The following is a 14,131-nucleotide window of genomic DNA, read 5'->3' as shown; positions in this document are numbered from 1 at the left end:
CTGCCTGCATCAGAGCTAAACAGAATAGTGCCAGATTGAGAGCTTCTGATTCCAAGGGTGAAAGTAATTTTTCTCCCTGCCAACACCAGCCCTTCGCCAACCTCCTGCTCAGTAGCTGCAAGAAAATAAAACTACTTTTGTTTTTTGTTTTTTTGGTTTTTAAGTAGAGGTACAACAAAAGAGAAATTAAGTTGAGGAAATTGTAAGAGAAGACAATTTACATTGCTTGGAAAAGATATATATATATATTTTAAGTTAAGACATACAAAATTAGAAATGTTCTAGCTGTATGTGCACTCAGCTTGACGTTTCATTCATCAATGGTAGAATTAATGAAGTAACATCCTTCTAAAGTATCTCCTTTATTTGAGTGTAATAGATTTTTTCATATCTTAAGGGTTGACAGGAATGAATTAATAATCAGTGATAAGCCAGCTATTCATGATGCTAATTTGAATCCTGACGTAGGACCTCTTCCAGAATAATTCTGGTTTATTTGCTTTCTTGTCTTCATCATCTCTTGCTTAGGTACACGTTACATAGAATGTGTACTCAAAGTAAGTTAACTCATTCATTCATTCATCCACTCAACAAATGCTTAGTGACTACTATGTGCCTGGCATAGAACTAGGTGCTCAGTAGACATAAATGAACAAAGTGAAAATCCCTTCTCTCATGGCATTTACATAAATAGACTCATTCATTAGAAGATAATAAGTACTATGGGAAAAAATAGAGCAAGGTTAAGAATGATGGGGTGAGGGCAGGAAAGTCATAGTAAGTGACCAAATGATGGAAGTAGAGTGAATGAGAGGGAGATTAGTAGGAGAGTGGGTTCACAAGATATTGAAGGTGAAATTATAAAAGGCTGAGTAGGTCATTGGAAAAACTTTGGCTTTCACTCTAATTGAAATGGGGTTCTGAGAAGTTATATGATTTGAGTCACGTTTTAAAGAATAACTCTGGCCATTGTGCTACGAATAGACTATTGGGGGCAAGAATGTGAGCAAAAGTTATATACATTATTTCCTCAAGCATAGCTAAAGTGTGTAAACTTAGTCTGAATTCAAAGGCCTTTAGATATTTAACACCTAATATGACTTCTGTCATTGTTAATTTTTTTTATCATTCTTTATCTTTAATTTAAAACAAATATATTTGAAGTAGGAAAGTCCTTTGGAAATTGCACAGGAAGCACCTTTTGCTATTTCCCCCTGGTGATTTGAAAAATACCTAGTACCTCAATAAACTATAAAGAAAAAATAACACATGGTCTAAAATTTTGGAAATTCTGTTTACTTTATTTACCTTCTCGGATATTTTAGCAAGTACATGCATATTAAAATGTCTCACAAGTCCTCTAGTGAGAAACCCTAAATTGTCTTGACCTTGGAATGATCCCCCCTTTTTTCATAATACTTCAGGGAACAAACACTTCCAAATGCTAGTCTGTGAAAGTGCTTGTCCAGTGTCAATGGTGATCAGCCTGCTGTCTACAGCTGAGTATTATTCCAATGATTGTCCCGTGGCTCTCTAATAATACTGTTTTAAAATGTGGGTACTACAAATTTGAAATATGTTCTGGCAAATTCATGAAATTAGCCATATCTAAAACATAGTTTTTTGAATATATGAATATAAAATTGTACAGTTTAATTTTTAAATATATAATTTTAAATTAGACTGATAAATTTCTTCCATACTTTTGAGCTTTTAAGATTGTTATGTTTCTTGAGATGTTCCATCTAGGTGAAATTTAAAGGAAAAATGTTAACCGAGTGGAGTCCAGTTGTAACCTGACATGTTGTGCCTAAATGGAAGCGAAGAGCAGTTCTTCCTTGACGTAATTCAGCTTCTCTAATCATTTGAGGAATATGCTCTGTGGAATTCAGTGCTACAGTGGCCACAAACTTCTTTCTTGCTCTATGGGCCTCAGCTATTGTAGGAATTTCGGAAAATAACTGTCTAGGCTTTTTTTTTTTTAAGTATAATATGAACATTAGTGATATATAATGACAAAATGGTCAATTATTTAGTTACTTATTTTAGACTACTGGACCAGATCTGGGAATCTTGATGATTATCTGGTTCAGAAAGGCATCTGATTCTCTGTTAGTGGTACGAGAAAAATATTCAGAACAATGGAATCCAATTCTGGGAATTCTTAAGAATTAGACCAGAGTACTCAATTTTGTTAAAAGCTCCTTAGCTAATTCTGATGTACACTTGATTTTGCTTAAAAACCTCTTGTCTAGATCGAAGACACAAAGTCTTATGATCTCTTGCAGGAAACAGTATACTAACCTGTTAAGGTTCGAGTAAGCGTGCAAATTTGACAGCTCTGTAAGGCTAGGGACTTGTAGGATTTATACTCTGTTTATCCCCAGGATTTTCACAGGACCTCGTTTTAATTACAGGAGTAATTACTCAATAAAATGTGCTAGAAGAATAAGTGAATGAATAACTGGTAGCAACTGTCAGTGTTGTTTTTACCACTACCACCACTGCCCTCCACCCCGCCACCCCAGAGCAGGAATGAGAGGATCATGAGAAGGTGTCAAACAAGAAGAACTTCAGATTCCTAATTGGCTCATGATTGTTCTGATTAGGGATTCTGGATCTTGATAATGATCAAAGGAAGAAAATGCACTAACTCACATGGATGATTATTTCTTGCATTCAATGGCATTATTACATTTTGATTAAGGTATTTCTGTATTAAGAAATTTTATTCATATAAATTCCTTTTAAATGGGTGATAATGATTCATGTGTAGGCAAGGGGAAAATGTCCTTCCCTCTCAGATCAAATTGTGGCATGATATTATCAGCTCTAAGTGGTATCTGTTCTGCTGTCCTTTGCAGCCAGCTGTTGCAAACCCTGATATCATGTTTATTAAAATTCATATTCCATGGGACACGCTGTGCAAGTATGCAGAGAGGCTGAATATCAGGATGCCCTTCAGGTACTTTCAAATTTTATTTCATTCTATCTCAATGTATATTAAGATGAGCCTGTTTTTTGAAAAACTTGAGAGCAATCAATGTAATTCTTTCTACAGAAGAAATGCTTTTTCTTCCAAAGTTTAGCTTACCTTGGACATTTATCTTTCCTTCTAATTTGCTTGCTTAATGTGGTAAGTGTTCTGGTTCCCAGCTATATCATTTCTAGCTGGACTTGACTAGAGGGAGGGGAAAAATAGTTGTTTTCAAATTTTAACTTACAATTCCCAAGATCAATTTCACTTCTTATTTAATATAGGTAGATGGAACTCTTATTTTTGTGAAACTCAGGAAATGTAAGTGTGTAGCATCCTTATGTGTACAAATACAGTGTTCTTCTTCTGTATAGCAGTTAGCAAGAATCATTCCTCAGGTGGAATTCGACCAGATGGTTTCTTAGCTCTGTCCTCAACGCCAGAGGATAAATGGTAATAAAAGGCCTTCTCAGTTCAAAGATTTTTCAGTCCTTCCTATAGGCAAGCAAAAATTGAATAGATGTGTTTCCCCATATTGTGTGTTTTGTGTTATATGCAGAATCTATCATTTTCCTCCATGATCTCTCACAATAAAATTCAAGTGTTTCTACTATGTGCAAAGTTTTAACTCACATTGAAGATACGAACATTTACACTTTTTTGGAGCTCAGTATGCTTTATCAACTGCTAAGAAGGTTTAAAAAGGTCTAGGGTAACAAGATACCAAGTAAAAGAACCTCTAGATAATGAATATGAATGAACAGTAAGAGTGCAATTCAAAAATATAGAGAAATTTCTCAGACCTGGTGGCATGGAAGAGGCCAACTCTGTAAGAGTGCTGACAGCCTCAGGTCTCATGACAAGCCTCTGCAGTATTCAAGATGAAATATGGGATGTTGATCACTGTCTTTTTAGTCACCTGAAACACCTCAGGCTTTGGAAGATGCAGCCACAGTCATTGCCCACAAAACAGAAATTGATTAAGTGTTGGCAACTACAGAGGAATCTTACTGTGACAATATTAGAATTAGATACCTAAATTGACTCCCATTCCTGCTTGGGTAAAAGTTTCAAAATTCTCTGTACAGATGATATTTATAAGATAGGTAAATAATACCTCGAAGAGCTTGGCAAAAATAATAATAATAAAATACAAAACAAAAGAAAATGAGTAAAGTCTTTTGAATTCTCTGGCACCTTATATAAATTATTAATAAGATACCTACAAAAACCTGAAGTTTGTACATTTTTATGAAACTTGGTCCCTGAAAGAAGCAAGTAAGGACCTATGAGATATTATTTGTATTATGATTAGATGTTTTGGAGTCTACAGAGGACTGTTTTTAATTCAGGTCATTCTACTGAACCAAACTTGAGAGTACAACTAGGTAAGTATACACTGTGCAACTCTTCATGTCTTGAGTTTTGAGGAATTTTTTCCTGTTGACACTACGTCTCCTTCTAAAAAGTCTTGTGAAATACATGCCTGTGACTTATTACAAGCTGATAATGGGAGAATACTTGCCTTTGCTCTATCTGCTTTCTTCTTGTTTGGTCTGTATATATGCATGCTACACAAAATCATGCAGAATTAAAACAATGAGCTTCATTTTAACTTATGAAATTATCAAAGACTTTCGCAAGTAGTACTCTTCAAACCTCGCATAGATATGGTGAATAATCACCTCTATTGATTTATGGGTGAGAATCAAATTTCATAAAATATTCTGAAACTGAATTTAAAATTATTTTCTGAGACTTAAAACTTTTCATAACCACTTTTTATCTTAAGAAGATAATTGAAAAATATGTAAAAACATTCCCTGAAGTACTATTTATAATTATGAAAAATGGAAATATCTCCTATGTTCAATGGTAGAGGATTTAAATAATTTATATATACCCTTGCAATGCAATATAATTCATTTATGAAACAAATGGGTACAAGGATTTATTAATGATTGTAGTGAAATAATAAATAAATTTAAATAAAATGTGAAGGATATGCATGTATTCATACAATGAGATTTCAACAATGTAAAATGAATAGAAATAAAATTAGAAGAAAATATAATATGCTAAACATGATTGCTTCTGATGGGTGGGATTGTGGGTCCCTATTATTTTATTTGTTTACATTCTTACAAAATTATTTTAAACGAGTTCTATTTTGACTGCAGGATATAAACAAAGATGCAAAAGAAGTGTGACACCCAAGACAATAACCTACTTTCTGATATCAGGGTGAAATTGCTAAAAAATTCCAAATTAAGCCTGATTTCACATACCTTTATCCTGCCCCTATTCCTGTGATTTCACCATTGTTTCTGAGCAGAGGTATAGTTGAATTTTTGCACAAACTAATTTCCTTGTAGATCTAAAAGGAGGAAACCCTTAGAGACCATCACAAAGTGTGCCATTTCAGTGGATTTCAGTATTCAGTTGCTCTTCAGGTTAACTGAACATTGTGTTAAAATATTCCATCAAAAAAAGGAGCATATCTTCCACTTATCTCCTCTGGACTTTATACAAAGCACTTGTTTGCCAGGGGTCCGAAAGATTGAATCCTTTTTTGCTATCCAAGGGGGAATTTGTCATCATTTGATTCTTAGTCCCTGGCAAAGACACATTATTAATTTGAAATTATACTTTCATTCAGTGAAAACGTAAATGTTGGTTAACATGTTTGCTTTACACCAAATATTTGACATTCATAATTTCAAAGATGGTTTTCCTTTCTTTGTCAATATACTTTCAAAGTATGTCCATTCTGCTGTAGTTTATAGGGAAAAAGTCTTACAAAGACGATGGCAACGGAATCTACAGCATCACACATTTCATACAGCTCATTCCACCATCTCAGTTGGATTTTATTAATTTTAAAAATTGAAAGTCTGTTAGAGCACATTGACCTTTTTCTCTCATTTCCCTTACTCTTGACTTTTTCAGATAAATTTTGAGGAACTCTAACTTTAATCAATATTCTCATAACTTTGTTTTTTTTAAAAATCTGTATCAAATTTAATTATTTGTGTCTTTAACTTAGCAGTTCATTAAAAACAATTCCCTTACCAGACTGTGTCTCCAGTTTGTATAAATTAGGTCCTAGGTCTCCAATCTGTGTGCCATAGTGTCCTATTTCAACGGAAGTTTTGAATAAGATGTTTTCTTCAGTTGATGGTTTTGCTTTTTATAAATGACATTCATTTTTATTTTCTGGTAAGATTGCATTTGAAAGAAGAGTTCTGATACATCCAAAGAAAGAAATATGAAAACCATGAAATGTATACACTTACTGTCTCTTTTTATTGATGATGTGGCTCAAATTTCTTCTTTATGATATGTTTTTCAAGATAATGTTCACAATTTCCACATTACTGAAATTTTGGAAAATGCCATTGTGATTCTTTTGATTTAATAATATAAATATTAGAAAATATACAGCTTTTCCTCAAAGTTTGTCAAAGGAACACTGGTTCCAGAGGATGTAAAAGAAAAATATCCTGTGACCAAATATGTTCCTGAATTTCTAAGTTAAACAATAAGTTTATTTACTGTAGGAATTTTTAGAGAAGTGGTTCTCAGTCTTCAGAATACATCAGAATCACCTGGGAAACTTAGTAAAAATGAAGGTTCCTAGAAGCTACATCCAGAGATTCTGGCATATTAGGTCAGGGATAAGATTGGGCATTTTTAACAAGCATCCCAAGTGATTCTGTTACAGTTGATAGAGAAATATTGTCTTGAAGATTTTTAATATTTTAATAATTCTTATAATTTTTATAAATTCCAACAGACAGTTACACAGAGAAGTCTTTCCTTAATTTCCATCTGATGATGGATTTTTTAAAATCTTAATATGATGATGTTCTTGGGAAAACAGTTTGAGAAATGCTGGAACTCAGAGTTCTTTTAGAACATATTTACAGATCAGTTTAAATAATAGATGTAGCATTAACTAACTCCTTAGTAACCAACTTCTGATTTATTTATAAGGTACACCTAAAATTTGGGATAGCAGTCAGCTCATAAAAAGAGAATGTTATTCAAGCATAGAATAAGTGGCAAAGTGTTTTCATGATTACCAATTCATTTTCCAAATGTCAACTGTTATCATATTTAGGAACATATATATTGTGTTAAAAGTAAAATATACAAGAATAACAAAGAACTTAAATAGGAAAAATACATATCTTTTTTCAAGACAAGATTTTTTAAAGATTTATGCATAAAAACATATCCGTGCTTGACTATTCCATGTATATATTCAGTGTTGAAACCTATATATTGCATTTCAGAAAGAAAAGCTGCAAATTTATTCAGAAAAAAATTATTAGAGTTATAACCCTTCCTTCAAAAGTTTTCTGGTAACTTACTGTATGAACTTGAAACTTCAGCATTTTATCTAAATTTTATGCTTGATATTCTGCATGTGTAGAATTTTATATACATAAATTTTCTAGCTATTTCTTTTCTTGATTATTTTTCCAAAGTAGATATGGCTTGCGTATTGGACTTGATGTTTCCAAACTAACCAAGAAATTTTGGAGAGTTAAAATAGTCCACATTTTCTAGTTTTTATTCTATCAGGAAAGACATAGCCTGTGTCTTGTACATTCCAGAAATATCAATTCCCACATTCATTACTTTTCTTTTGATTCAAAGGTGATTCTTATTCATTCTTACCCTTCTCTCACATTAAATTGGTCAAACATATTTTAAGGTGATTCAGTCACCCTGTAGCTTCTCAGGTTGAGTCCAAAGGTGGGGTCAACCTTCCATCTTTCCTCAAGCTCCTCCTCCCACAAATATTTTAATCATAGCAAATTTGGGGGAAAATTTTTTAAAACATTAAGAACAATCTTTTATCACAATTGGGATTAAACTTAGATCACTTTTTTATGCAAAGGATATCTCACTCAAAAATAAAATAATGTAACAACATACAGGGAGCCCAAAATATAGAATAGATAACAGTGCAGTAACTTTGCTTGACAAGGAGCAGGGACCCAGGGTCGCACCCATGTGACTGTCTGTCCTTCTCATTTGGCCACACAGACATCTCCACAAGTGGCCACTGGCTGTGTGAAACAGTGGTTGGAAACAGTGATGGAGATAAGCATTTACTTATAATTTTGAGCGGTTGTTGTAATAGATGGGTAAGTAGGTAGGTAGATAAATGCTGTCTTGATGCAAGGTGTAGAATGGAAGAATCTTTCAAATGAAAAATTAAGGGAAAATAAAGAAAACTCTGTCCATGAACAATATGCAGTTAATAAATTATGGAGTGAGGATAGTGGGTAGGAAATAATTTGGTCCTGCAGGCTCATTTATGCAGAAGAACTAAGGAAAACTGCAAGTTATTATTGACTGCATGAACTAAAGGTACACTTGTATATGTTGGGGAAATATAATTAAAAACAAAATCTCCTCCAACCAAGGAAACTTCTCCACAAACATAGAAGAGAAAGATAACCCTTTAATCACTGAATAAACATTAAACCAGAATGCAACATGCATCACAGGCAATTCACTGAGATTGCAAATACAAAAAGAAATCTCACCCTTTTCTATAGCCAAGCAGATACACCCATTACAGGCATGTCCTCAAGATAAACAATAACCTAACCGGTCCTCAAGTAAGAGGACTTGACAGCACTAATTGTCACACATAGTTCATCCTAGATTTGACTGGTAACTAGGGTGTTAGTTAATTAGGAAAAATGAGTCTCTTAATTTTATTTGTTCTTACAGTATAAGCAGTTTAAAAAATATGTGTATTCATCTTGTATGACTTTCTTCCTTCACTTGTTCTTATTTCTCCCAAAGCATTTCAAAAATAAAAAAGAAAATGTTTGAGAGAAATATTTCAAAATAGCAGCAATAAAAAGAATGTTTTATCCAAATGCCACCTTGTTCTTTTATATTGTTCCTTACCATATCCACAACTGATCATTATAACCATAATCTTTATCTCCTCTTAATCACATTCCTAGATTTTTTTGATGCTGAAAATTATTTTAAACCAATTTCTACATTTGTAGTTTTTTAAAGTGATACCTTATTTAGTAAATGTTTATTAAATTCAGAGTGCCCTCAGGCACTGAAGGAAATAAATGCAACTGTGAATTAAACAAAAGCCCATTCATTTATTCATCAGCCATCGGAATGCTTACTATTTACCAAAGAATGTGCCAAGTATACACAAAGTCAGATGAACTGAAGCTACCGTCTTCAAGAAACCCAGTCTCCTATAGAAGATAGTCATTGAACAGTTATATAATACGGGGTAAATAGTGCAAGAGAGTACTTTGTAGAGGAGGTTCAGAGAGAAGATGGGTTTATAGTACAATAGGGATTTTTTTAAACATCTTTATTGGAGTATAATTGCTTTACAATGGTGTGTTAGTTTCTGCTTTATAACAAAGTGAATCAGCTATACATATACATATATCTCCATATCTCTTCCCTCTTGTGTCTCCGTCCCTCCCACCCTCCCTATCCCACCCCTCTAGGTGGTCACAAAGCACCAAGTTGATTGAATGATGTATGCACACAAACCTGTGTATGTCTGATAAAATGGGGGGGGTGATATTTAAAGTGTGAGTTTAGGCTAGACAGAGCAAACCTTGAAACTCCATATCTGAATTTAGTGTTAGAGTATTGCAGAGACAACTTAAAAATTCTTTTCTAGGATTATGACTGGTGATTGCAATGAAATATGGTAGCTCAGAAGGCTTTTCAAGTTTTCTAAGCAGTTAATAACACAGGACTAAATATCAATTGTCCTGACTCTCGGCCCTGCTTTCTAGATACCACACCATGGAGGAGTTTTCTGATTCTCTGGAATGGGTTTTGGTGGGTGGGGATAAAGAAGCATTTTAGAAGGCCCTGAATGAGATTCCTGAGCTCCAAGATGTGGATTTATTGAGAATCTTTTAGGAGGTGAATTAACCTCTGTCACTAGAATATTTAGTTTCTCTAAAATCAGAATGCTACACACTTACTTAAAACACTCAATATCTTCCTATAACTTTTCACCCAAAGACCTTAGCATCAGTGGTAAGACCCCTCATCATCTGTGCCTTGTTCACCATCCCCTCACCTCTTTTATTATTATCCTCAACTTGCAATTTATACCCCAGCAATTACCAAATTAGTCAAAGTTCCCTGAATCTTACCATGTTAATCTTGCTCCCATAACCATTTCATATGCTGCTACCTCTGTCTAAAATGCCATGTCCTAAGTACTCCATTCAGACGACTACTGCCGTTCATGCTTCATGATTCAACACAGATAACACATCCTCTGGGAAAGCTTCCCTGTCTCCTTTCTCCTCCATCTATGAAAACTAGTTGAGATCCCTTCACAGGTACTTCCATAGCCCTCTCTGTTTTACTGCATTATCACACTTTGTTATAACTATCACTTGTCTCCTCAACTGAAAAGTAGCTTTTTGAGGATAAAGACCCTGTTTTTTTTCTCTAAATTTTTAGTGGTTATAACTTAACGTTCTTTGCCAAGTCATAAATATTCATTACATATGTGTTTAGATCAATAGCTGACTTCATATAACATACAAGCAAGTGATCTGGTTAATATGCATTATGTAGCAGAAGACAAACTTTCAAAAAAGAATTAAAAATCAAATATTCAAAAGTGATCTATTGATTTATGAAAGTGTCTTTGTTATTAGTAACTTAGATTCTGAAACTGAAACAATGCAAATTCAGAGTTCTTCCTATTATACTGGTTCATTTCATGTCTTTCTTTAGCATGTGGAAGTTAGAGTATTGAAATGCTCAGTGTAATTGAATGTTGTCACTTGCTGGTTTCACTATTTTCCTGTGACTTTTCTCAGCTGATTTCTTTATTTCTTTTTTTTTTTTTTTTTTCAGGAAAAAATCCTATTACACTGACCAGAGGAGCAAATCAATGGGCAGGTTGGTGGGTGATATGAAATTTGTTTACAACCAATTTGTCATTTGGGAAAAAATAAAAAATGCATTTGATTACCCATATCAGCAGCTGTAAATTTTAGAAAGAAAAACTTTACTGATTTGTTCAAGATATTTTCAAAATGACTTATGCCAAATTTGACAATGTTTAAAATCAGATGATCCCTTTTTTTCTATTTACCATTGCCATTCCCACAATCCTTCCTTGATATAATGTTATGGAGCAAGGATTTTAATTGCAAGTTCGTGTTTCAGGAGATTTTAATTTTAAAAATAGTTATAAAACCAGGATTGATGGGTAAATGATGACCCACTAGAGTAATAGAATAATAGACACAGCAGAGGCCTCTTGGATCATTTAATCCAAACCTCTTATTGATAAGATGGTAAAGAAAGACAGAGTGATGAAGTGGTTTACCAAGGCCATACAGCATCTTTTGTATTACAGACCTACTCTTATTCCACCAGTTGAACCTGCCTCTCTTTCAATTGTGGTATTGAAAGGAAACTTCTTTTCAAGAGCTTTATCTCAAAACAACATCTCTTTGCCTATTGTGGTAACAGTAGCTATGGCAAAGGAATTAATTAAAATACAACCCTGAGACACAAGAAACTCTCCCACCTGAATTGCCTTGACCCCGTTTCACTGGAGAAAATGAGCTTCCATTTAATGAACTCTACAAACAAAAGGCTTGTAATAATTCGCTGTTTTTCTGCTCCTTGCAAAACAATCAATTAACAAAAATAGAACGTGAATGTCGTAGAGGAGACCCTATTGAATAATGTTGCAGGATATTGCAAATCAGAATGACACAAAAACTAGCAAAATCATACAGTGTAAATATCTGACCACTTTAGGAGAGAATTTAATAAATCTACTTCTTTTACCAAAGAAAATGTCTGAATATAATTTAGAACTCTAAAATAGGAAAAGTTTGAATTCTAGAAGAGAGTATTGTACTCTATTAAACATTAAATTTAGGTTGGTAGGAATGAGTGACAAGAAAAGGAAATCATGAGGGGGAAAACTTGAAATCTGAATGAATGCTAAAGGAATTAGTACTCAAATGGCTCTTAAAAAATTAATGATGTTCCTTAGCCAGTTGGATTCCTCTGTTTGTCAGGTTGACATGCTCAGATTTACAATGAGCTTTCATCATTTCTCTTGTGCTCATTCGTTTCTGGTCTATATAAGCAAATTTCCAAAGTTATTTTTGCATAATAAGGTCAAATTCATTGGGATGTTATAATATATAAATTTACAACCACAGGTTTTCCATATTTTTCTCTGCATGTGCCTGTTTAATATTTGATGTGTTGATAAAACATGTTTAGGTTTGCTTCTGGGTGCTGTATAGAATTAGTGAGATTTGCCACTGTATAATTAGTGTGTTTTCTGCTAAATAGACATCTTCCTTTCAGAGACTCACAGAAGGACAAAATCCTGTATATTAAATGGGCAACCAATGTCTATGTAATACTGTCATAATTTAGTTTTAGAGTAAACTTGTATTTAGAATTCCTGATAAATATGTATATTCTAAATCCTAAAGAAACATTTTTAATAGTGGAAAAATGTTTTTCTTTAGTATTTTGGTCAAACAAAAGTAAACTAGAAAAATGAATGCTATATTATGTGTCATAATATGTTTTATTATCTTTTGTGCTTATTATTTTTTGTTTAATTTTATGAAATGAAAATAAGGTTGTCAGTTATTCCAAACAATTGTTAATGTACCTTAAGCATTACTATAGTCTACTGCTTTACAGTTTACATATTACAAATAGTTCTCTTTGTTCTTTGAGTTAGTGGATGCGTATGGGGAGGGTAACAAATAAATAGGAAAGGCATTTATAAAATTGTATGACATATTAAACTGAAAAAATGACTGTCTTGGTATTTGCCTGAGTTTATACTTTCAATTAAGTAAATGACTGATTTTGATTTTTTTTAAACTTGACCTTGGGAAAAGAAAATTTAAGTGTTGTGTGTGTATATGTACGGACATCAATGTTATAAAATTATAAAACCCAATTTTTAGACAATTGGAAAGAGGGAAGCAAAAGTCTAATGTGTGTACTTAGATATCACTTGTGCTTTCCATTTCCTGACATGGCAAAGATGTTTTGTGCATGGGTAATTTGACCAGTAAACATTAGGGGTAAATATGTACAGGCAATTATCCAGGTTTCAAAGATCATTGTTTCTCCAGGCAGGTCAAAAGGAAATGCCTATAGTTTTATTATTGCTGTTATCTATCATTAGCTTACAAAGTACTTTCATATTCAATTATCAAAGCATCTTGAAAAGGACCATTCAGGGGGGCAGAACAAAGAGTAACTGGTTTGCAGATCAGGGAAAATAAATGACTCCATTATCACCACTCCTTACCAACCCACATCTCATCCCCTAGCTTTCACAGCTGGTGTGATAGAGTTTGTGCTCTGACCACGTTCTTTTGACCCTTTAATCCAGATTTCTTTTCAATTTCCATTGAATTCTCTGCGTTCCACTGATTTTAGCAAAGGAATTTAAAGCTCTGTTAGAAGTCATCTTCACATTATGCCATGAAATCTTGAGTTTGCAAGACTGCTAACGTGATAAAAGTTTGGTAGAGTGTAGGTAATACGTTAGATCATGTTGGTGCCATGGTGGTGGTAGTGGTGGTTGTAGAAGTAGTAGTGATACTCCTTTTCCTTATTATTATCACAAAAATTTATTGAGTGTTTACTTTGTGCTGGGCACTGTGGGATCAGTCATTACCTATTTAATTATCAGAATATCCCTTCATTTAAGAGATGAGAAAACTGAATGAGAATCAAAGAAATTAAATAATAAGCTAGATCTTCACATCCTGTGATTCAGATCCAGCCCTGACCACATTTCACTATTAGACATCATGTATTCCTTCATAGGAAGTATGTGAAAAGCCTAAACTGATAATATGGTTTATTTTTCTGTAAAAGGTCAATGATGGTCTACAAGCCATTTTATTTCATTTCTTTAATTTTTTTGATCGGCATTTATTTCTAGTATGTTTGCAATTTTGTCAGAGATAGTAAGCCCTTGGGTGCTATAGCTATCAGCATTTTCTAAGTGTCATCAGATGCCTCCTTTTATTTGATCCTCCTAGCCACCTAATGAAGTAGGACAGATGGAATTACTTTCTCTCTTTACAGATGAGGAACATAAAG

General features: G+C 33.5%; 2 protein-coding genes across 3 annotated transcripts in view; one reads left to right on the top strand and one right to left on the bottom strand.

Moving 5' to 3' along the window:
• Window positions 1-14,131, top strand: part of ANO3 (anoctamin 3) — a 275,901-nt gene that overhangs the window by 153,007 nt on the left and 108,763 nt on the right. For both annotated transcript variants that reach the window (XM_060303399.1, XM_060303400.1), the window contains 2 exons: window positions 2,865-2,965; window positions 10,877-10,921. In XM_060303399.1, coding sequence (XP_060159382.1) covers window positions 2,865-2,965; window positions 10,877-10,921 — 146 coding nt within the window. The remainder of the gene's footprint in view (window positions 1-2,864; window positions 2,966-10,876; window positions 10,922-14,131) is intronic.
• The window catches only part of MUC15 (mucin 15, cell surface associated), a 107,351-nt gene that overhangs the window by 52,909 nt on the left and 40,311 nt on the right, over window positions 1-14,131 (bottom strand). The window lies entirely within an intron of this gene.

This window comes from Globicephala melas, chromosome 8 (genome assembly GCF_963455315.2).
Source record: "Globicephala melas chromosome 8, mGloMel1.2, whole genome shotgun sequence".
Taxonomy (NCBI): domain Eukaryota; kingdom Metazoa; phylum Chordata; class Mammalia; order Artiodactyla; family Delphinidae; genus Globicephala; species Globicephala melas.
Note: the sequence above shows the minus strand (reverse complement) of the source record. Positions and strands in the feature narration are given on the sequence as shown.